The 25,295-nt window shown below is 37.7% G+C and overlaps 1 protein-coding gene across 4 annotated transcripts in view; it reads left to right on the forward strand.

Annotated features, from left to right (window-relative positions):
* FHOD3 (formin homology 2 domain containing 3) overlaps positions 1-25,295 on the forward strand; it is a 360,289-nt gene that overhangs the window by 236,099 nt on the left and 98,895 nt on the right. For 3 of the 4 annotated variants that reach the window (XM_021387316.1, XM_021387312.1, XM_021387314.1), the window contains exons 7-10: positions 2,787-2,898; positions 9,258-9,352; positions 15,393-15,536; positions 17,461-17,699. In XM_021387316.1, coding sequence (XP_021242991.1) covers positions 2,787-2,898; positions 9,258-9,352; positions 15,393-15,536; positions 17,461-17,699 — 590 coding nt within the window. Of the gene's footprint in view, positions 1-2,162; positions 2,281-2,786; positions 2,899-9,257; positions 9,353-15,392; positions 15,537-17,460; positions 17,700-25,295 lie in introns of those variants that run through there. The other variant, XM_021387315.1, reaches the window with a different exon arrangement.

Here is a 25,295-nt window from a genome sequence, read left to right on the forward strand (position 1 = left end):
GCCATGCGGACTACATTTTCACACTATGTACATTCACCTACATCAACCTCTGTTTCCCAGAGCTGACTGTTTTGTGAGGAGCTGGAAAAGCCCTGAAGATCAGCAGTTTGAGTAAGCAAACTTAATGTTCTTCTACTAGCAAAACAGCAAGTGAAACCTCTAATCACTCTTTTTGGCCAGGACTGGTTCTGGATGGTATTACTTTAGTTGTGGTGTCATCTGCAAGCTTGGTAAGGGCAGGATTCTGGCACTCCAGCAGCCATGAGGCCCCAGCTGTAGGCAACCCTGGGCTGCCCTGAGGCCTGGTGAGACTGGTGGGGGCTGGCTGCTTTGTTACAGCACCTGCAGTGGCGAGCAGGCAGGAGTTAGAGCAAAGGCACTGCAGAAGCTCCTTCTCTTACTTTGTGAAGAAAAAGAGATTTGCAGAAAATTGATGTAAGCCCACTATGTCCCACTGATGTGAAATAGAAACATATGAAACCCTGCCTTTGAGTGCTAGCGTGTAAATAATTTGGCCAACCCTTGATGTTTTAAGGGCCTTTGTAAGCGCTATCCAATAGCAGAATTTCCTTTCTATGGAAAGGATCCTGTGCAGATTTGAATACAGCTGCATATCTGGGAAGAATGCTATTGCAAGAATTGTTTGCAGTAATCTGGTAACTCCTGTGTTAGGAAGTACCTTTACAAAGCATGTGTCCATTAAGCACTTGAACTTGAGTGTTAGGGGAAGCATGGTGGTAAAGCAGAAGGACTGTGGTATTAACATGCCAGGGAAATGTGTAAGTGTCCTGTGTGTCTTTGAGGTAGTGACATGTTGGTGTACGAACGGTGTGTTTACAACATGCAATTACACTATGTGTCATGGGATTTCAGTTTCCTTTAATTTGGATATGTATCACTGAAGTATTTTCAGCAGAAATATAAGTCAGGCTAAGCAAGAGTCATAAAGAGCCTGGTCATTTTGTCACCTGGCTGTCAGCCGTGAAAGTATCTGATGCGATGTTTAATCGAGACTGAAACAACCTAAGTTCAACAGCAGAAGATTTTATATTGCTAGCAGTACCTCTGCATTTCATTGGTGGGTTGTTAGAGAAGTATGGTTAGGTTGCGGTTGGACTTGATGATCTTTAAGGTCTTTTCCAACCTGAGCAATTCTATGATTGTAAGCTCAATTTTGCATGGGAAACCTGAGAAACTAGGGAAATACCTGGGTCATTTTTTCGCAGTAGATTTGGTGTTTATATCAGTAAGCAGCCAGCTGCATTTTAACTCATTAACTTAAACTGAGCAGTACTATGTCTCTCTGAATGGCAACATGAACAGAGGAGCATGAGCTTATGCCTGTTGCACTTGCAGTCTGTTTTAGCATATAGATACATTTTCTGTCTGCGAGTGCCTCTAAAAACAATTAACAGTGACTCCCTGGCTCTTATGAGAGTTATTTTGTGAGCAGTTGAAAAAAAAAACAACAAAAAACAAGAAAATGGGAATGATCTAATACTGGTAGCAGCTTTATGTATATACATCCCTCAAACAATTAGCAATGCAGGATAATGATGTTTTTCCTCCTTTTGTGGGTGAGGCATTTTAATGACCAGTTGGTTTTGTTTCAGGCATCTTACCAGCTTAACATGGTGAGACAAAAACAGGGATTTTCTGGAGAGTGGCTTGTCTCTACATGAATGCATGTGTATCTGTCAGTGGTGAGGGACAGTAATGATCACACTAGTATAATTACATCATTAAAACTCTCACAAGCTGTTAGACAGATTTGTTGCAATGTAGTATAGCACAGAAATACAATAAACTTAATGTTACTTGTTCTTTTGCAGCCTGATTCAGTTACAGTGGAGTTGTGTTTCTGGGACCAACAATGTATCATTTTTAGTTTGTCTTTAAATCCATGATGTAGACTGAAGATATAACAGACTTGACCAAGAATCAATTATCTTGGTAATATTGCTCTGAACTGGGCATGCAGAGCCCTGCCTATTAAGAAGTCCTCTTTTTTCATGTTTTCTTTTATTGAGAACTCCCTTAAGTGTATTTTTTTCACATACCTGATCATGCCAAGCACATACCTGAAAATTCTTACCCCGCCCTTAGAAAATTACCTAATAGTCACATGTTCTCTATGGAAACATGAGATCTGTAAAGAAACCAATACAGCTTGGCTGTTGATTTCTAGTTGGAAATGTACAAATTAAGTTTGAAAACGTACTGTCAGAGTGCTCAGTTCAAGTAAATCACAGATTCTGTGACAGGGAGGGATTGTCAGAGGTTAAATACACTTTCTTCTGAGTTGTATAAGTAGTGGATATGTTTCATGCAATAATTTATCCTTTAAGTAAAGCATTAAAAAAAAAGGTGAATCCACAAGGAGAAAATCATCCTGTCATGTGGGAATAAATGTTGTGTTGAGAAACAGATATATATTTGTTCTTAGTTCACTAGATTACATGCACATTAATCTTTGGACAAAGATGTTGGGGATAGCCATAAGTGCATGTGTAGGTGGGATGTTCAATCTTTTATTATGTTTGGCAGTGTTAAGCTTTTGTGGGATTCACTGACTACTGAGGCTTCCCAGGAGACTACTGCCAAGTGAATGAAATTTTCAGCCAAATGGCTACCTGTCATGTTTTTAGTCCTGGTGCAGCTTAATCTCTTCTGCCCGTGTGTTACTATCAGATCTGGATTGCTCTGCTTGTGTCTTGCTCAGTGTCATGTAGCACATCTGGAAATGCTGTTGTTTGCTGAATGACAAGTCGTGTTCTTTTTTTTAGTTCCGTCTGGTGGTAAAGACAGCACTGAAGCTTCTGCTGGTGTTTGTGGAGTACACTGAATCCAACGCACCGCTTTTAATCCAGGCAGTATCTACAGTTGATGAAAAGAGAGGTGAGTACCCTTATTTTGGGGGTGCAAAAACCCAGCACCACTGAGAGCACGTGGCATTTTGTCATTGATGTCAGTAATTGCAGAGTTGCTGTTGTGATGTCTGCCTTATGTGCTATGCACTTGATTTCCAAATTAGAAGTGTATTTTGAATATTCATACAACTTAAGATTGTTTTGAGGAATGAATTGTAATGGAAAAGTGAGGAGGAAAAAGCTGAACCATGCTGCTTGTGATATACCGTAGTCATTGCCTCCCCTTCCCTGCACCCGCAGGCAGTGTAAGCCCCATTGCATATCCTGTCCTTGGAGGCTCCTCTGGGCCAGACTATCTTTGCACTTCCTTCTGAGAAGAAGCAGTTTGATTTAGAAAAGAAAATGATATCTAATCGGTGTAATCCCTTTGAAGACAAGGACGAGGTCAGTAATAGTACAGGCTTTATAGTAAAAGCAAAACCATCTGTTGTTACATTAAAATAAAGCCCTTGAGCAGATATTATACTATGAAATCTGTTACCCGTCAGGCTTGTGAAAAATACTTGAATATGCATACTGTATTTTTTACAAATAAATAGAACAAAAATGTTTTTTTCTTATTCTTCCCACAAAGCTGTTGCTAAGCTCTCAGGGCACTCTGTCTTGATGCAAAACATTCCTTTGCCTCAAGGAGAGTTTTTGAGGTTGAGAGAACCATTGTTGTGGTCTCAAACACATGGAGGTTTAAAGCAAGATCCCCTCAGAGGTGCGTGCTGCCTCCATGCTGAACTTGTTTGAGCAACTTGATATGGTAAAAGTGAAATAAAAAGTTGGGGGATGGAGAGAAAGGGGGGCCCAGAATAGGAGAAAGTAGCCAGATTTTGCTTTTAACTATATAGTATGTTGAAAAGAGAATAAAAACAAACCCCAAATTGTTTCCAGTGGTAGAGGAGTAGGCAGGCATATTTCCAGAATCAGTGTAACACTTGAAATGGTGTACTCTTCAGGTTGGCTTTCAGTTTTGAATTAAACTAATGAACCTTACAATTACATAAGCAGAAAGGTAATTACAATATTCATCTAATTGTGACTCCTGTTATTTATTTTTACAGCCATTTGTTGTATTTCCTCAGCTCTCTAAACTCCCTAGTATACTCAACATGTTCAAATTACCATCGGTCCACATGCAAGTAAATCTGATTAAAGAAAGAGAAAGTAGGACCCTGAACAAGCCACCCTGGGCTGTGTACTCCCTTCTGTATTTGTAGAACAATATAGGCAAATATTTCCATGCCCCAAAGTAGTGAAAGTTCAGTATTGACCTAAGGTATGAATGAAGTCATGCAAACAGTTCAATAGCTGATATTAGGAGTTTGAGGAGAGGGTTTATGGGAATTCTGCCAAGGATTGGCAGAACTCTTGCAAATAAATCAGTTATTAATATATATTTTATTATTATTATTATTATTTAGGTAGTTATGCTTAGCTAGAAAAGGGATTTTTTTCTTCTTCTATATTTAGTTCTTTTTTCAGGTCATCAATGGAATAGCCCTCTACTTTAAGCTGTAAAAGTTCTGTATTTTAAACTACATTTATAAGTCAGTGTCTTATAACTGAAGAGTACCTACCTTTAATGACTGATTTAATGGAGTAGAAATAAAGTGGAAGAAAAGCGATGTGCCTTTTCTTGAAACATCATCATAAATCTTGCAGGTATATATAATTAAGTTTACCACTGCTTTGAAAAAAGTCCAGTGTTTCATGTACATACAAGGTGATGAGATATGACATAATTCCTCAGCATGTGTACCACATATGATTAACATAAAGAACCCCATAATAACTCAGCCTTGTTTCAAAGTGATCCCATCTGTGGTTTCTATCTAAGAACACATCCATATGCAACCTGCAGTACAGAGATCCATGGAAGTGCCTGCTTTGCTCTCAGGTACAAACAGTTTATTACTGAGTAACTGCATGGTCCTCATCATATAGGACATAGCTTTTAGTTATACTTCCATCTAGATTCCTCCCCTCAGCTTTTTCTCATTTTGTAGCCACAATGGAATTTGATCTCTTTTAAGTTTAAGCACATCAGGACTGTATGGGTTCTGGAAAATGGAGCTGGCATTGCTTGCTGTCTGGAGCTGTTTTATCATAAGCGTTTATTTGTACAGAAATTAAAGTCCTGTGACTGAACTGGACTCTGTAGCATTCTGTTTGTGAATTACATTTCTGCTGCCTGACTTCTTGTTGAATTATTTGTAAATGGCGTGCATTACCAGTTCTCTACTTTTCTTTCCAGTTCACACAAAAATAGCCAGTAGCTAGGACAGCAGGCCATATGTTCACACATATTTAAATAGGCAGCAAAAAAGGATGCTGAGGTCTTTCCATCCTATGGCAACTAGACAATGAGTCTGTATGTTGGTAGTCCTCATGTATGGTTCCTGCCTGATGCAAGTTTTTTCATGCTTTATACATTGTGTTTACATCCTGTGTAGTAGCAGTGTCAAAGTTTTGGCAAAGTGAAAGGCTTTAATCTAATCTCTCTTTTTTTTTTTTTTTAATTGGCGATTCATATGAAAAAACATTTCAAGCTGAAACTGAGAAAAGGCTGACACTTAAAACAGTGGACATCTTTGTTCAATATGCTTTATTCATTTAATACATGTTAATTATTGCAATCCCACTGTTATCCATGTGTTGATGGACCATCCGTGAATGCTCAGAATGCTGTGGTAGCATTGTGGTTAAGGCTGTAACCTTCCTGACAGAGTAGCCACAATAATAGCAGGTACCAGTGAGAAACCTGCAAAATACAGTCAAGCAATTTTCATTTTACCCAGTAGAAGGCAGGAGAACACATGCAAAACTCAAGCTTTACTGTTTTACTTTAGTGAGCCTGTTTCATCTCTCCCACCAATTAAACCACAAGTCCTGCCTGGAAGTCATAACCTTATGTGAACATCACAGTCTGCTCTCATAAAAAGAGCTTGGATGCTACACCTTCATTCTTTTATATCAACATCAAATCATAGAATCATTAAGGTTGGAAAAGACCTCTAAAATTATCTAATGCAGCTGTCCACCTACCACCAGTATCAAGTGGTAAAAGGCTGTAAAATAAGTGTTTTTGACAACTGGCATGCAAAAATTCTATTTCTGCTTTTAAAAATAGATTCAGTAACATAAATACTACATTCATTTATTTTTTTTTTTTTACTAGAACCATATATTTTTAAGTATGTCAATAGCAAAAGGAAGACTAAGGAAAACATGGGACCACTGCTGAATGAGGTGGGTCCCCTGGTAATGGAGGGTCCTGGATCAAGGATCTGATCAGAGAACATCAAGGCCAACCTGACACACACATATCCATGGGCCCTGACAAGATGCACTCACAAGTGCTGAGGGAGCTGGCAGAAGTGATTGCCAAACTACTCTCTATCACCTTTGAAAGGCCATGGAGAATGGGAGAGATGCCTGAGGACTGGAGAAGGGCCATGTCACTCCAGTCTTCAAAAAGGGCAAGAAGAAGAAGCTGGGAAACTACAGGCCAGTCAGCCTCACCTCTGTCCCTGGAAAGGTGGTGGAACAGCTTGTTCTGGAAATCATCTCCAAGCAAGTGGAAGAGAAGAAGAAGGTTATCGGGAGTAGTCAACATGAGTTCACCAAGGGTTTTCCATAGTTTGTTATATTCTGATCATTTTACAGATAATGTCAAGTTGTAGCTTTTAGCCCTGTGCTTCTTTCCTCAAAGGTTCCTCTCAATCTATAATTATTTATATATTTTACATCTATAATAATCATAATATTCTACAAAATACACATATCCTTCTAAATAAGAAGTGAAGATGTGCATCATGTTTTTCATACGTCTTGTATGAGCCTCACTGTTTTACTGCAGGAACCCATGACCTTAGAAAAATCATCAATTTTTTTAATGTGTGGCTTTCCAAGGTGTTTTTCACAAAGTCTTTCTAGGCAGTTAATTCTGGAAGGTGAACAGATTTTTTTACTGAACCATCTTATCACAAGAAAAAACATTGTCTTGGAAGTTAATTTTTTTCATGTACACTCCAGGCTACAGTCTCATCTTTAAGTGGTGACTCTCCAGGAACAATATATTTGGAAATCCAAACTTCAGCGCATGTGAGTGGATGAAAGAAGACACTTGCTGTAGATCTGCCCATGTCTCATGTTATCAGGATGATAGGTTGGAAACTGTCGACTCTGATTAGTGTAAGAAGCAAGGAATATTAACCCAAGTATACCGGTGCAGTAAGTTCATGGTGCAGCTTTCAGACCAGAACTGCCTCATCCCCATATTGATGGACAGCCTTATGCTTAATCTGGTACAAATTGGAGTAGCTCTGTCAAAGTCATTGTACAGCCTGTTGTTGATACCAACTGAAATTGAATTTCAGATCAAAAGGAATTCAAATGTAAGGCTAGAAGTTAAGGTTAGTAACAGCATTCTAATTAAAGAATTCAAAGAATGGATGAACTGTTACTGGGCTTCTTTACTAGTAAATTTTCATATCATGGTCAGAAACAGAAAAGCAGTGTGGGTAGAAAAAATCTTTGTCATCCTTGCACGGAAACAGCAAGGCAGCCCTGAAAGTACTCTGTTAGGATAATGGAGAAGTATAGAAACATACAGACAAAAAAACTCAAACGTCAGGATGCTGTCTTTAGAAAATAGAATAGGATTTGTTTCACTGTGAATAATATTTGTCTGGAAAACAACGGTATATATCCCTGGAAGAACTCTCGCTGAATAATTCAGTGTGGATTAAGTAATTAATTTTTCAAATTGTTGGCAACTCACTTTTCTCCAAGTAACTTTGTTATAGATCAGACTTGCATAGTATTCCCATTTTGTTTCTCTTTTTTTCTTCCATTTCTATTTTTCACTAGAAACCACAGGAAGGCATTTTTGTAGTAAGGATATCATTCCTACTGATCATATATCATTTGTGAGCCTAGTGAATTTGTTCCACATGTCTTTTGAACATGTACAGCACAAAATGTCTGGTAATATAGAGAAGCTGGTAAAGAGATGTCTAGTATATTCTCATTACAGCAGTATACAGGAATTAGTACTTAATCAGTAACGCACATAAATACTTCCTGAGAGATGAGAGTGAATTCCCCCTCAGATTTTGCTTTAGATAAAGAAGCTCTGTTTTATTATTCAGTAGTGAAGATCAGAGAATGTCTCAAAAGAGTGGGGAAAAGAAAAGAGGAGAAATACTGTTATCTGTGTGTTCATTAACAGATAGTTTTTTACACAGAGCTCTGCCATTGCTTTGGAAATGGAGATGCTTGGTTAGTAGAGATTTGATATCTGTGCAGGATGGCATATCTGCATATATGCACAATACCAGCAAAAATAAGTGCTGGCTATGATTACTGTGAGACCAGTGCAGTGATTTAGCCTCTATGTCATTGATCAATCAGCAACAGGTTGTTGGAATGAAACATTTCCTTTTTACTGCCTGATTGTACTCAAGCTATTGTCATCATAATTTTTGGGGGGAGATGTGATCTGTCAGAGTACTCTGCATTTCTCTATGTACTCAAAGACTGTTGCAGTTCTGCTTGTGTAGCTAATTGAGCATCTCTAAGCTAGAGCTAGTTTTCTGATTTCACCTCCTGACCTTTAATTTCACCCCAAACAAAACACTTGTTCGTGATCTTTCATTATTTACTAGATAAAATAACTATGGCTTTTTCTTTATTGAATTTTGCTATCTGCCTTTTAGCCAAATAAAATAGAATAGTTTTACAAGGTACTTTCCACACAAGACATTATCTTTAATCTGCTTGGCATTTACTGCCTGACTTGTTTGGTACAATAATTTACTAAAGCCACTTGGCTTTTTGTCTTTCTCTGCCAGACTGTTTTGTTATCAGGACTTATCTTAATGCAGTATAGCTCGGTAATATCACTAGGAATGTAAGAAACAAACTCACTGAAAGAGTAGCATATAGATTTTTGTGTAAGATTTATCTAAGCCTATGGGAACTTATGATAGGTGTAATGAAATTCCTCCCACACAATTTTTAGAAGTTCACTGTCAGCTGAGTGGGCTAACAAAACTTCTTTCATCATCAAGGAAGATAAACTGGTACCTCTCGGAAAAATCCACACAAGATTTTAGAGAAGTCTGCCTTGGAATGCACCACAGCTGTCATTGATTGTTTTAATTCTGTTCTCCACTAAGTAGAAGAGACTGTAGAGAAAGCAAGAGATAATGTTATCCAATTGATCTTCCACTTTGACACATCATTCCTACCTGTGCTGCCTCTTGGATAAATGTTGCTGCAACAGCTTTCTATTTTGGTCACCCTTACCGACGTTTTCTGCTTTACCTATAGGAGCCAAGCCTTGGTCCAACATCATGGAGATCCTGGAGGAGAAAGATGGGGTTGATACTGAACTACTGGTTTATGCAATGACTTTGGTTAACAAGGTTTGTTTCCTTCATAGCTGTAACTCATAGTAATAATATTAGTATTTTCTGTTGCGTAATGCTGGTCTGTGAGAATATATGTCAAAGACCTGTCCCAGAGAAGTTGCAGGACCAGCTATAATCAGTACAGTCATATTACTTATGTTGCAGTCATATAGAGGCTGCAGCTAGGAGCGGAATTGCTGTTTTCCTAGTTGCTGTGCATAAACATATTATGACATGATTCTTCTCCAAGAGCTGGCACTACAGTGCAAAGCAAAACCCAACAAACTAGCTCAACAAACTACCCGGGAAATAATGAAAGCAAGAACTTTGTGAAAAGATCATGTGCTCACAAAGGCTTGCGTCGTGCACAATTTTCCAGTTGCAGATCATTTAAATTATTTTTTTACTGTGAACCAAATACAGTAAATTAAGTGTGAGAGCTAGTAAGAGTGTTTCCACTTTAAAAAAGGAAGTATAAATGTGCTTTGATTTTTTTCTTCTTTCTTTATGTTTTCTGGTGCCCTTTATAGTAGCTTTGCAGTAAAATCAAACTTTTGAACTATGAGGAGGTAGAAAGGCTTGTAAAAGGAAGGGAAATATTACCGTAAATACCTTAAAAATTAGTGTCTAGTCCTCAAATTCTAAACACACCTTTGGGTAACTAAAATTAAAAGTAGATCTTTCAAAGAACACAAAAAGTCAGTGTAGTACTAGAGAATTAAAATAATTTTGTGTTCTATAATTATACTTAATAAGCTAGAGAGCTACAAAATATTATTATTATTAAAGATCCAGAGTTTGTCAGGGGATATCATAGAGCAAGATGCCAACTTTCTGTGTTCATGGCTGCATGGTTGGAGCCATGGGTTGTTTTGTGGTTTGGGGTTTTTTTAATTAAAATGGTTTCTTAATGTTTGGTATTGTCCATTCAAGGTGTCTGAGAAGGCTTGACCTTTCCTGATGACATCTCTATTGTCACTGTCTTTTTGCTTACAGCTACTCTTGTACCTGCTTACACAGTAGTAAAGTTCCTCTTAGACTTTAAAAGAGCGTCTTGCTGAGTTGATGTACTTTTTCTGAAAGGCATCACCTGCTTGTTATGCTTATGTCTTTAGCTGCTATTAAAGCTGAGGCAACTCATTTTTAATGTTTCTGTTTTATGCCTCATTATGTTGTATACTGATTCCTCTTTCTGAGATAGTTTTCTCTCTTTCTCTCTTTTTTACTTTTTTGTTACTTCTTAGCATCTAGCTTCAGCAGTTTTTTTCTACACATGATGTAGTTGATTCCTTTAGTCTGAGCTTTCAGTTTTCATTTAAAGCTATTTTTAGGAGGAGGTAGTTCTTTAAAAGCAAACAAAAGGAAAAAGCATCTCACAGTCAAAGGAGTTATGAAGATCAAGGAACAGAGGAATCCCACAATGCCACATGTATAATTATGATCTGGCCTATGGACAGCTTTATGATGTTTTTAATGGGATTTTTTTCATGATTATAGAGAAAACAGCAAGCAGCATGACACAGTTGTAATTTTTTTCCCCGCAGAGAATACAAAGAAGGCTCAGATGCTTTCAGGCTTTCAGCTTCTATAGGAGAGGAATTGACAAAGTTTTCGGTGCAGACGGAAACCTCATAGGGAGTATGTCTTAAGGAAGCATACTTCTCCTGCTCCTTTTTCTTTCTCCATGTATATACATTTACAGACTGCTTTCCTTCCTGCTCAGAAACTGACAGAAGAATTGCTTCAGTCCTTTTATCCTTCCTCTCAGTTTGTTGATGTATAATCAATTTATTTATGCTAACATTTCAGTAACCTTCTCCTAATTGTGGGAGATTTACACATTAATAAATTTCTACAATGAGATTGATCCCAGTGCTCCAGTATAGCTCCAGTATAACCTTTGTCATCTTCCGTATGTCTGTTAAATCTTATTCTAATCCCTACTTTCATTTTTATTGGTTGTTTCCCATGAGGCAACTTATTAGATGTTTTACTGAGGCCCAGATAGAATCCCTTTATATTTTCTTCTAGAGACACATGCATATACATACGTACATTTATAAAACCCCTACTCATGAAATGTAGAAAGAAAATTGTATTGAATTCAATTGACTTTTCTATTTACTTCCATACTTTGTCTTCTTTTCCAAATTTGATACGAAACCGTTTTACTATTGAGATTATACCAGTAATTTTGGAGTTGTAAAATTACTGTTGACATTCCTTTTAATACTGTTTTTCTCTCGTAACAGACAATACCTTTTTTTTAAATAGGTAGATAAAATTCCATATTGCTTGCTATGTAAAAATTAATATATTTTAGTATAATCGGATTAAGCTCTGAATGTTTTTTTTTTTTTTAACAGATCCATTGCAAGACTGGAATTTAAATACCAGCTTCCAGTCCAGTGTAACCACTGAGAGCTTAGTGTGCCACCCACCAGCAGTCCAGCAGCTGCAGCTAAAAAAGTACTGTCATGGGCTAGTGTGGTGTGAGTGCAGCAGCTGGCACAACATTTTTTCTGTGACCTGCCTTAAGGACATCATAGCTGCCACACTGGAACAATGATGTTCTTACATCCTGTGTCCAACATTGGCAGCAGTATATGTTTTAGAAGTTGTGGTTCTTGGGAAAACAAATGCACAAGAGATGCTTCTTCTCATCCCAAAGCAATTGAAAACTTGGCTAATGCCCTTAAGTGTATTTATTTACTATGTAAATTTACTATTCTTTTCACCATAACATGTAAGATTTAGATACTATCTCTCTATATAGTGTGTGGGTGCTCTACTGAAAACCAATCTGTTGGATGTTTAGTAATCAGAGCAGTACTTTTATGTTACCTGGACTTCCAAGCAAAGCATGCACACCAAACACATTTAGCTGGACTTTCTGATGTCTGTATTCTGTCTGCACCACTGCTTTATACTGTGACTGTTTCATAAATGACAAAAAATACTAATTAATTTTGCTGCCTAGTATCATCCAGGGGTACAAATCTTAACAATCATAAAGGGAGCCTTTCAGTCTGAAGCTAGGAATAGGTTAGTACTAATTTCTGTCTTTGTTAAGAAACATAACTGAGGACATGCAAATATAAGATCATTTTACTGCTACCAGTTTTATGTGTCATCTGATAGGATTTATCATCTAGGAAAATATTTGTCTTGTAATCTTTTTTTACTACCTGTACAACTTAATCAGCTTCTTCCCTTTCTTTCTATTAAGACTGTTACAGTTAGTGGGAGGTAAAATGTATTGTTTTCACTTCAGTATAAATGTGGTTAAGAAGAAATACCAAACAAAACTCTCAGGGTAGGGTTTTGGTTTTTATTTAGTTAATTATTATAACAAGCAGATGCTCAAGAGAGAAGCACTCAAAGTTGTGCAAGCGTTCCCATTAGGGCTTGAGAGCAACTTCCACAAGACCACTACAAACAAATTAAAAATCTTTATTCAAAGATGTTTCCTCAAACTAGAAATGGGTAAAGGCATAGGAATGATTCCTGACACTCATATTTGTTCTTCTTTGGTAGACCAGGATTCTAGAGAGTTTCAGATTTGAAATCTCTGTTTTGCTTTAAACTAGCAGTAACAACAAAATTCTATTAATTCTGTTAAAACACACTTCTCCAAGGGGCTAAATTTAAATTCTCTGATCAGATTTTAGTTTTTTTAAGATTCTGTCTTCAGGGTAGAAGGAAATATTTAGCATTTGTAAGAGTATTTTGATATTGGAGAATCACTTTGAACTTAACAAGGTACTTGAGAATAAGCAAAGAACGTGAAAGATCTACCCAGTTTAAGACCTCTGCTCTTCTGATTGTGCTGTACTGTTTCCTTTATATAGCCAACAAGAAAATGAGAACCCACTCTTCTAATACCACAAGCCAGCAGTCATGTATGCAGGCTCCTCAGTATTTTAATGAGTAAATAAGCAGAAGGTCTGTCCACCCTTTTGGACATAAGGCATTGCATCATACGATGCTTGAAATATGGTCAGCATAGCAGTTTGACACTCAAGTCAGCATAGTAGCTGTCTACTTCTTTTGTAAGCAAGAGAACACATCCTTTTCTCAGTATTTCCGTATCCGCATTAAAGCTACATTGAAGGTACACACTATTTTCTGCACTGTTCGGGAAAATTTAGTTCCCTCTTCTTCAGTGAGTTTTAAACAGAGGCTTCAATATTGTCCTAGATGGGCACCATTTTTTTTAATTAGAGCCTGAACATATAACCCTAACACTTCATTGGAGTTTTGTGCTAAGCATTCCTCTTACTATGAGATTTACCAGATAATCATCAGACATCAGACAATAGTTCTGTAATGACTGAATAAGGAAATGTTGTAGTTTATTAAAAAACAAAAACAAACAAACAAAACTGGCACATTTTCCAGTGTCTCATTTCACAGGCTTAAAGGGGTAGAGTACGCCAGCTGTCTATTGCTCTCTCTCATTATTCATGTAATTCTGTGTAATTTTTCTGAATGTAAAGCTTCTTGGTATAGGGATGTGGTCCAGCGCACCTGTTCTCTTTTGCATTCTGCTGCTCAGAGCAACTTTGTGAAGGCTGTGCTCCAGAAAAACAGTATTGTCACAGCACAGTTCAATGCCATTCCATTCAGGAGAAAATGAAATTCTTTCAGGAGAGTACTGCTTCTTTTCCGTTGATCTCTCCCTTTCTCCGCTTTTGTCTCCTCTAGTAGGAGTTTAGATAAATTACTTAGCTAATTATATGGTTATGAGAGCAGAGGCTACCTCAGCATGGGTATTTCTTTATAGTGCTAATCCAGAATAGCTGTGTTGCACTCTCTCATTTTGCAGAAATGGCTCTGGATAGACTGATTCTGTCAGTATAGAAGGTGCCACTCTGCAAGTAGGCCACACAATATTCAGTAGTTCCTGCTCATGTTGAGCGAAACTCATTCTTCTGTGTCATATATAAAGAGCAGTTAAAAATAAGCACAAGCTGAGCAGAAAACAATAGCAAACCAAAATAGCTGGGTTTTGTGTTGACTTTGTAAATGTCTGCAGTACTGTGGTGGATGAAGTTCACTTGTGTTCTGAACACAGTTGTCTGACACCCATGTCCTCTTGCCATGTGTCACTCCAAAGTACAGTGTTGAGTGGCTTGATTCAATCCCTACACTTCAGTGGCATACATAAAATACATGGTATACTGCAGAAAACCACCTTCCATTTCTTCTTAGTTTTCTGAGTTCACCAAATGAGAAACAACTGTGGTAGAAGTGCTTTCTCTCTTGAACATAGAGCAGGTGCCATATAAATCTCTGAGTTCAAAAAGTTTGTTTTCAATAACTATTATTATTGGCATTCTTTATTTTCTAGTGTGCTAATGCTCCAGTGTCACTGGTATCAATTTACTCCATAATCAGGAATTTGTAAAACTTTAAACATATTGGAGTTAAGAAGTCAGCATGCCTTTAGTAATATTTTTAAAGTTGAAAGGGAAGAAAGAAGTCAATACCTCTGTAATGTAAAACAGTTTGTGGATTTGGGGGAATGACCTCTGCTGCAGGTGTTGAGGACAGTTAGGCACATGGTGCAGGATGTTTCCTGCTGTCCTGACATCACACAGCTGTGCATTCAAATTTTTCTTCTTAAGGCCAAAGTTACAGGAATCAGTAGGAAATCAGCTTCACTGGTTTTAGCTAAACCATTTTTTTTTTCTCTATTTGCTTTTATCCATGTGTTTGATGCTTCAATATTCTCTGTTCTTCAAATTTGTGCTTGAATGAAGCCAGGAAGAATCCAACTGTGTATTTTAAAGACCCACATTTTCCATATTTTTTGTATGAAATAACAACATTGATTTGTTTTTCCAGTTATTCATTTTTCTACACAGAGCACAGAGTTGTTTGTTAAAAGCTGTGCCACTTGTTTTATATTTTTTAGTGGTGTCTCTAATCCCACATCATGGTTTTGTTTTATTGAAATCATACATAGCACCACTTGCCACCCGCTTTTAAAAACCTTTGTTTAATTCTCTTCAAAATAAACAGATCTAAATGTTTTTCCTTTGATTCTTAGACGCTGTCGGGGTTGCCAGATCAAGACTCTTTCTACGATGTGGTGGACTGTCTCGAAGAGCTGGGCATTGAAGCTATTTCACAGAGACACTTGAACAAGAAAGGAACAGACTTGGACTTAGTTGAGCAATTTAACATTTATGAGGTAACATAACATGCCCTGTTTTATACATCTTACAGCTTGTGCAAACTTCAAAGCTGAGAGGAGGGGGGAATGTAACCTAGGTGAAATTTGGTTATCTATTTTATTTTAAAAGAAAAACATCTGGTTGCTGGAAGTATTACACACATTTGTGTATGTGACCTGATACAAGTACATGGCTGCTCAGCTCATACAATTGCATTTCATACTAATGCTGGGGCATGCTCCAAGGCAAAACAGCACATTTACTAGCCTCTTTAGAGGCAGTTCTGCTTGCAATTAAAAGTAGAAGTTCATGTAATATGCAAAAGTATTCAACTAATGAAAAAAGTTCCTCTGAGCTCAGTACCACTTGGTCTGCAGCTGAATATCCAGCAAGTCCTTGTTTACAAGTTTACAGTGGACCAGATCCTGTAGAGTTTGCAGAAATGGAGTAATGAATGACTCCACATTCACCATCTAGGCATGAAATAATCACTGGAATAGTCATGTGCAAGAGTAGGATATCCAGTTTCTTAATAATTAGCCTTAGTTTTTAGACTTTGGGAAGTATTGACAGTGGGGAGGCTTAGGCAGAAATCAATATAATGTCAGTGTGAATTCATCTTATAGTGTTATGAAATGAAATGACTTTATCTAAGTCCAGCAAAGAATTTGGTAGATTGCATTCTCCATTTTCTTCTTCCATTATTCACCCCTGTCAGTAAAGTAACTTTATCAGAGCCACTTCCTACATAGACCAGACTGCTGGAAGACTCAGGCCTCAGGGCTGCAGGGAGCTGCTGTTGCACGGTTGCTCTTGTTTCACCCAGCTTCTCACTCTTCTCTCCCAGCTGCTGTTGCGCAGCAGTGTTTCCCTTCCTTAAATCTGCTCTCCCAGATCGCACCCAGTGTTGCTCATCACCAAGCTCTGGCAGCAGTGAGTCCCTTTAGGAGCAGCTGGAGCTGAGTCTGATGTCACATGGGGCAGTGCCAGGCTCTGCTCATATCTGCTGCCCCTCTACAGTGAAAACCTTGCCACATAAGTCCAATGCAGTTACATCCATGTATTGCTCCTCTACTGTCTCCAGCTGATGAACTTACAACTTATGTCAGATTTTACTGTCAAATGTCATTGTAGCCATGCTATTCTCAGCATTGTTCTTTCCTGAAATATGCATATGTTCCTCTGGATTTACAGTGCTTCTGAACTGGCAGGAAATGGTGAATTTTCCACTGAATGGCATATGTGAAAGTAATTATGCTAGCCTAAAAATTGGAAGCTCAGCGGAGATGTGTGGTCTGTGTTTTTTTCTTTTAATCCATTGTGGTAGGAGTTCACAGAAACAGGTTTGTTTTGTTAGTGTTTGCTTTTTTTTTTCTTTTGTTTACTTTTCAGGGAGATCTGTAAAAATTGAGATCTTTAAGAAGAATGCCATTACACAGGCATCAGCTGATCTCTTTCTTGGCTGAGAATATATTATAATTTTCTAAAGCAGTAGGCTGTCTTTCACTCAGTCATTTCTAGTGGCATGTCTGAACATCAGGAAATGTTTAATCGGTCAGTGCATAGTTTTTTTTCGGTTGATTTCAACATAGACAAGAATTTACCTATGTATTTTAGAAGGAAATAGAGAGAGCTAGGTGTCTAGCACTGCTTGGATTCCTTGTAAATTAAGTCCTAAAAAAACAAACAAAAAACCCCAAATCTAACATAAAAAAATATGTTATTTCAAGTCCTACAATGTTTCATACAAAATGTTAGTGTAGAATTACATCGCCAGAGCTGCTACAGTGCACTAATGGATAGGTAGCAACTTAGAGGGATATCTGGAGAAATGATGACTCTAATAGGAATCAATCTTGTTGAGATCAGTAAATTTTTAAAGCCTAGGTGTGAAGCACTATAGGAAACACATCAGAAACCTTGCCTCTCTTTGCTCCTCAGATGACCCTGAGGCACGAGGATGGAGATGAGACCGCTGACCCCCCTCCCAGTGGGCGCAAGGACAGAAGAAGGGCCAGTCTGGGTGGCAGTGAGCGAAGGGGCCTGGAGCGCCGGCGGAGCCGCAGGCACTCAGTACAGAACGTCAAAAGCACTTTATCAGCACCTGCCAGTCCATGCAGTCAGTCGAACCCCAGCTTCATGCTAGGTCATGGACAGCGCGTGGAAGATCTCAGTGAGAGGTAGGTGCCTGAGCTAAGGGTTGGGCCTTCCTTTTTCTCTATTACTTTCCACTATGTTTATTGCACTTTATTAATCTGCTAGACTTCCAGCATTTGTTTTCCTTTTTTTTTTTCTCACGTCTTTCCAATGAATTAAAAAAAAAGAACATCTGAAGTTTAAAAAAAGCCACACAGATTTGTAGGTGACTTGATTTACCTACAAACTCTTCGGTATGTAGGTTAAGATGGTTCTTTGACACCATCTACCCTAAGTAAATGGACCCAAAGTACATAAGGTATTCTTCAATACTGTGAACTAACCAAGGTTAATGTCATCCATTGACAGATTTGATATTCAATATAGGAACATAATGGGAGATTGTACAAGAATATAGTCACATTAATGCAGTTACTTGCTCTGTTTATGTCAACGTTTAATTGATTTTTTCCCATTGCAAAAGGCATTCCAGCATAAATGGTTTCTTTTTCTGTACTAGTGAATGTATCTGATCTTTTATAATTAACAAAAGAGAGACAGTAACGACTAGTTGAGCAGCAATCTGCAACACTGAAGTCAGTCAGGGCTAGTCATTGCCTGTACCACTATAGCTGACTTGGACTATGCATGCTTAGAACAAATGGGAGCTGCAGATCCCCAGCAGGTCTGAATACCACGCAAGAGGGCTGGAATTAATTTTGCCTCAGTAAGATGTCTGATCAGCTTGCCTCCTTTGATGTCTGTGGAGTGTAGCAAGTGCTTGTAGGACTTCAGTTATCTAATGTATTCTACATGTCTGAAATTTCAGCTAAGAGAAATCATGCTTTGAAACTGGCTGTTTCTCTCTTTTAACTATAAGGGGAATCTGGCTGAGTAGTTCACATGAAGATACATTTCTGCAGGTAACTAAAGGTGGACACATCTGTCTTCCAGTGGCTCAGGACACAATTTGCAAAAGCAAAGCGTGCTCAATGATGAGCATTTCCTGTGTTGATAACATCATTTGGGAAGTTCTTTGGGGTCCCTGTTGATTAGCACTGGGTGAAAACTTAGAGCCTTAAAACCCCGTGTTTCCTATAATGCTGCCTATCTTACAAAGTAAACTGAGTTTAAACTGGAGTTTAATGGTTGCTGTCAATATGAAAATATGAGACTCCAAATAATTTAAATAGTAGTTGAATATTGTGTACCGCAAAATGGCTTTCTTTTTTTCTTTTCCTTTTTCTTTTTTTCTTTTGTATTTGTGTTTTTTCTGTTTTTTGTTGGTGGTTTGTTTTTGTTGGGTTTTTTTTTTTTCCATTTGGCAACATATTCATGTTTTCCCATCCCATCCTATTGGCTGGGTGTTTAGCGAGCTGGAGGCCAAGAGCCCCATGGTCTTACAGACCGATGACAAGGATGACAGTGCGTCTGAGGCTGAGCTTAAAGCATCTTCAGTGTGAGTACAGCTGGGGGCTTCAGCTGCTCTGCGTGGAAAGCCTTGTGCATGATCTTGGGCTCCGTTTCATGACTTACCGATGTGACTGGGAATCTGCTTCAGACAATGCAGAGCAGATGCAACTGATTTGCTAAACTGGTGAATTTGGATTAAAAATGAGGAACTGCTTTAACTCTACAAAAATTGTTGATTCTCTTGCTGTAATTAAACAAGTCACGCAAGACAGCAGCTTCTACTAATACATTTTTCAGTGTTTGCTTACTAGTTTTATTTTACAGTCTTCCATAATTCCTAATGAATTTATGCTTGAGCTGATGTTTAGTAGCAAACTAGTAGATTACTTGGTAGATTAGTTTCATAAGTTCTTTGAAATACTTTTTCACCAATATAGTATAATTTCGTTATCTTCCTTTTCTGAAAAAATAGCCATTTCTATTCCACATCCTCCTTGAAGTTGATAATAAAGTATAATTTAAGTTTAAATCCAATAAATCTTCATTTAAACATTTACAGATATGTACTCATTTAATCATTCATTTCAAGTTTAATTTCATGTTGAAGTTGTTCTATCAAATAATATATTTTCCCTATTGGTCTTTACAGACCACAGAATACGTTTTTGTGCCCAGAGATGCAAGTCCTGTGCCCAGTGAAATTTTCTAAGTTGCTATGACAAGAAGCTAGTCAGCTGTCCATGTTGACTCCTCTGTATGTACTACTGGGTTTCTGGTAAATAAACTTTTCAGAAAAACTCTTTCTGTCATTCACATTTTTCATCTTTTTACCTAGCCAAATCCATAATTGTGGTAGGAAGAGTAAAACCAGCCTTCATTCTTTACTGTATCTCACTGAATCTCTCAACTTTCATTGAAATAGTGTAGGCAGATGAAGCAATCTACATCTGATAACTAAACTGGAACAAAAAAGAAACAGAAAAAAAATTAAATGACTTGTTCAAATTTTTTACACATTTCTGAAGTTTGAATTAACCCTAAGTTGGAAGACATTTTTATCTCTGTGGTGTTCTTATTAAAAGTTAAGTTTTCAAATTTGACCGCCTGGTCCAAGAAGCAATATTTTTATCAATTTAAAGGATTTTAATAGAGCATCTTATGTTTAGGCCTTACTACAACTTACAATGAAATTTTAAAATTGTAAGCTAAACTACGGTGCCTTGTGCTTCTTTCGAAAGAAATATTCTTGTGCCCCTTGTGCTTCCATCACTGGTGTTATAGAGAGAAATGTGTAAAAATAGATAAAAATTATTTATTGCCTTCAAAAACTGAAAATATGATTTGTTCATGCAGGAAAGATCTGTCTTTTGCTATTGACTTTCTTTTGGTTCATAACTGTAGCCTCTCTCAAGGAAGGAAAAAAGTTTGCAATAAGTTTTTGCAGTGCTGTATTTACAGAAATAGATTCTTCAAAAGGGGGTTCAGTCTCTCTACACATCCACTACATTTTCTTTACTGGTAGGAAACTGCTAAAAAGATTGCAAAGTTTGTGAAAATGTTATTGTGTAGCTCCTGCTGGTGTCTAAACTTTGTGTGTGGTTGCAGATTTCGATGTCTGTTTTTACTGTGGATTAACACCATCAAGTTCAGTGGGGGCTGAAACTCAATGATCTTTGAGGTCCTTTTCAACCCAGGCCATTCTATGATTCTATGAATTACTTCTGATGGACTTAATTAGAGATTAAAATTGTACTTCTACACTGTTTTAGACAATATTGTTGGTTATTTTTGGACTTCACTACCACAATCAGTAGAAGGTTCAAGATCCTCCTCAGATTCTCCTTCCCACAGCGTTCATGTTTCGTTTCTTTCTAACTGTGTTGGCTGGTTTGGCAGTTACTTTGCTTTTGTTTACCACATCAAACAGGTTGTTCACAGTCATCTGCTTTTTGTCAACCGATAAGTTTTCCAAAAAGAGAAAAATCTATGGTGCCGGTAAAACAAAAAGGACAATATTCGCCAAATTCTGTTCTGTCTTACAATGCTCGATACCCAGAAAAGCTGTCTGAAGTTAATGGAGTTGCTCTGATTTACGCCAGGCTAATTGAGAGCAGACTTTGGGTTTTGAGATGGGAAAAGTTGACCGTAAATGCTAAGGGCAAGCAAAACAAAAACTTGCAGGCCTTTTTCATCCATTTGGAAACCTTCTACAAAAGTAAATGTATTGCTTTTTTTGCTTGTGGCTCAAATAAATAAATAAATAAATAAAAGCCCAAGTCTGCTTTGTGTTAAAATAATTTTCTTGGAGAGTGAAACTCAGCCTAATGTGTCTGTTACAAAATAAATAAATAAGTAGATAACAACAACTTAAATAAGAAAGGCTGATAGTTGTTTTAGTGATATGTAGCTGTTGCAGCATACTTTAAATGATATGCTCCACCAGTACGTTTACTTTGCTCAAAACTCCTTTCTTTTACTGTGATGACGTAGAGCACCAAAAAGCCTGGGGGAACATCCATACCCTTAACACCTGGCACTGTAAGTGCTTTGCTGAGGGCACCTCTTAAGGTTTTCTGTCCCAGTTCAAATTCAGTTCTCTCAGTCTATGGTCTAGCATTCTGTTTCTTAAGTGGTAGAGCTTTAAACAAAAATTTTAATGGTTCTTTTGTGTGAGTGTGTTTTGTTTTTAAAGTAAAGCTAGCTTTTTCCAACCACGCAGTACATGTGTGAGGAGTGCCTTGGAACTTAGACTAGATTGCTGTTTTTATTGTATGCAAAGACTTCTGGGTAGAAGTCTTAAAATGCAAATTCCCCTCTTTCAATCTCACTGTCTGGCTTCAAGGGAGTAGAGGGCAGATAGTTTGGAACTTCTCAGTGCTGTCTTTGTGGAACAGGTGCTTTACAAGAGCCCTATATATACAAACCAGAAACAATTCTTTCTCCCAGTTTTTTGAATGAGCCTGCTTCTCATTTTGCTGACATTTCCCTTTGGTCAGTACTGCACAGAGACCATCTCTGTCTCTCTCCCTTGACATCCCATGTGAGCTGAGTCAGACAGACTTAACAAACGTACTCAGGGAAGCTTCAGTGAGATTTACTGTGACAGCTCTTATCAGCATGTGAGTGAGTGGCTCTCAAAGTTGTGTGGAATTAGTTATATTCAAAGACTCTGTGGTTTATAAAGTTGCAAATAGCTAGGATTAGATATTTACCTCATTTTGCTACACTCTCTGCTTTCTTGTTTCTTTTTTTTTTCACACAGCTCTGATTCATTTTACATCATCAGAAGCTGCAAAAAAATTAACAAAATTGCTCAATATATACATATATAATATATATATTTCTCTGAAGATAACCAATCCTTTGGTAGGAGTTTCATGTTGGTATTGCTATGTTTAGAACCTAGCATGCAGAATATCTGACTGCCACTTAACTCATCAGAGTGGAGCTTGCACCCTGATAGGGCAACAGAAACTACTTTTCACAACCTGCCTTTTTTTTTAGACCACAGGGCTAAAAAGGTGTAAGGAAGAGCAAATGTGTAGGTCCACCTGAGATGTTTAATTTGAAAAAATTTGGCCTTCAAAAGACCAGGTTCGCTGGTAGCCATGTTAGGGTCTTGCCTGGAAGGCTGTGATGACTCCTCCTCTGAGCAAAGAGTAGCGCAGGGAATTCCAAAGTTTCCTGCATGGTTGGACACGGCACTGTTGCACAGTGCACACTGAGCTCAAGCTCAAGGCTTTCACACCCTTTGCATTCCCACAGAAAATTGGAAAATTGTTGTCTAAACAAGTTAAAACTGTGCTGAGAAGTCATAAGGATCTGTTTGTCAGAAAATGCATGCTTCTGATGTTTGAGGATTGCTAAGAATCAGAAAAAAGATCTTGACATTATTTTGGTTTTACCAGAAAACAATGAACATAGCTGAGCTAAAACATTTTTTCTGCTCAACTTTGGATTCCTGTAGAGGTTTTAACCACCTACTCAGATCTTTGTTTGACTATTATGCTCCATTAACTGATTATTTAATTTGCTTGATATAAAGCCAGGCCTGCAGGGGTAGTTTGTCCAAAATACAGCTGAGACTTCTTATTTGTTTTTTAAGTGATTTTCTGTCTTCAGACGTCCTAAACCATAGCTAATTTCTGATTTTCTGTAGCATGTACCATGGCGGAATTCTAGTCTTTGTCATGATGTTTCAAGTTCTGGTGACTCCACTACACCATGTGAAATGCTTGATTATGTAAATAAATGTGGCTCTGAGTAGAAGTTCTGAGCATAGTGGTTGCTAGGTTTTCTGTGTGTGTGTTTTTTTTTAAGGATATGTAAATACTGCATTTCTTACAGTTGTTGTCCATCAGAAATACAGATACATATGAAACAGTAAAGTAGGAAGACTCCATGTTACCCTTTAGTGGAGGACTTGGGTTCTGATACAGATATTAAAGGCCCAGAAGAGAAAATAAATAATTTATTTTTATTGATTAAATAGAAGGAAACAAGTGTATGTTTTCTTAGACATTTTTCTTTAATTCCTGTTTTTTGATATTTGAACAACTGAGGCACAAATCTAGACAAAGAAGACATCTCCAGGATGAAAATGCAGTCATGTGTATGGATATGCTAAGCATCCATTTAATACATATGCGTGTGTAATCTGAGCTTCCTAGCATTATCGGTGGCTTTGAAATGGAATGACATATCATTAGTTATGGTAGAGGGGTTAACTTTTTCACATTTTTAATTAGTACAAGGTGAAATGGAAATGGTTTGTAGAGCAATGGTTTTGGATAGAAGATTTATGCATCAAATTGAAAAGATTGGTAAGGCAGAATCCACTCACAGCATCTGACCTTTATCAGCCTTTGACAGCAACAGCATACAAAAAACTATTCTGTCAAGGCAATGCTCATTTTGGGTTTGAGAAAGGGAGGCCACAACTTCTCTCACTCAGGTATGGTTATGTGCAGAATCCAGTTGGCAGTGCTGGATTTTGTTGTAGATGCAATGGTAGATTTTCCCAGTTTGAATTTAAACAGTAATGAAAAAACCCTGAGACTTAAGTGAGGTTATGGCTGCGTGACTAGTGCAAGCACAGCACAGCTTAGCCTTTTTTTCACTGCATATTTAGCTTCAAGAAACTGCCTGAGGAAATGTAATGGTGAATCAGGATTTGAATCTGTATCTCTGGAGGTCCGTGGTAGTGTCTGACTGACTGGCATATGTGTTTCAGAGAGTTTACCTCCCCAGCGTGTTCCCAGTATTTGTAAACATGACTCACTGATGCCAGGGAAGTATTTTACACATATGATGTGATGGGAATAAAAAAAGACAACGATTTGGCTGGATTCCATTTCCAGAACTCTTCCTTTGAAGTAAGGGGCAGTAACAGTGACCTTAAGGTGTCAACCAATATGCAGTTCCAAGCTCTGAAAACACTATTTCTTTTCTCTTCCTGTATATGTTTCAGTATTTATTGCTCCCAAAGCCTCTCTTCATCAGGATTCTGTTTCTTTACCTCTGCTGCTCATACTGATATAAAAACAGCAGTGCTGTTCAGTGATCGGAGAGCTGTGACTCTTGAAGTCTTTGCATAGCCTTGTCAGTATCTTAAGCAAGACTTGTCTTGCTCTGCTTTGATATGTCCTATGTAAACAAACTGCAGCAATGAATAAAGTGTGAACGCATTACCTACATATTTAGGTGTGAAAAGTTCTTACTGAGCATATTTTGGGAATAAGAAAATAACAGTAATCTAAAGATAACGAGCAGCATAATATGAAGGCATGGAGAGCATATGTACTTTACACTGCTTGTGATTTCCTCGACTTTTTTTCTGATAAGTTCTTTATTTAGGGCATAAATGCTAGGATAAGTTCCCGTTTAACCATTGTAATTATGCATTTGAGTTTACTTCCTATGCAAAATGCCAAATTTGTTGGCTTTTCAAGTAACTTGTTTTCCATACCATTTCATGTGTTTTCATCTTCACATAGTTGCACAAATTCCAGTGATCTGTCACGTGGAAGAGTGGAATGGGAGCTGAGGGCTTAATAGGTGATTTCTTTTGGTTTTTTATCCTTTTGGAGGATAAAAGTACTTGTTTCTTCCAAAACAAGAAATTACAAATTTCAATTACCATCGCTTTCAGCTTTCATGAAAGACCAGTTGACTGTGTTCTGGCAGCTAGCATAGAAGAAAGGAAGAAGCAGCAGAAGTGTACCAAA

This window comes from Numida meleagris, chromosome 2 (genome assembly GCF_002078875.1).
Source record: "Numida meleagris isolate 19003 breed g44 Domestic line chromosome 2, NumMel1.0, whole genome shotgun sequence".
NCBI classification, from domain to species: domain Eukaryota; kingdom Metazoa; phylum Chordata; class Aves; order Galliformes; family Numididae; genus Numida; species Numida meleagris.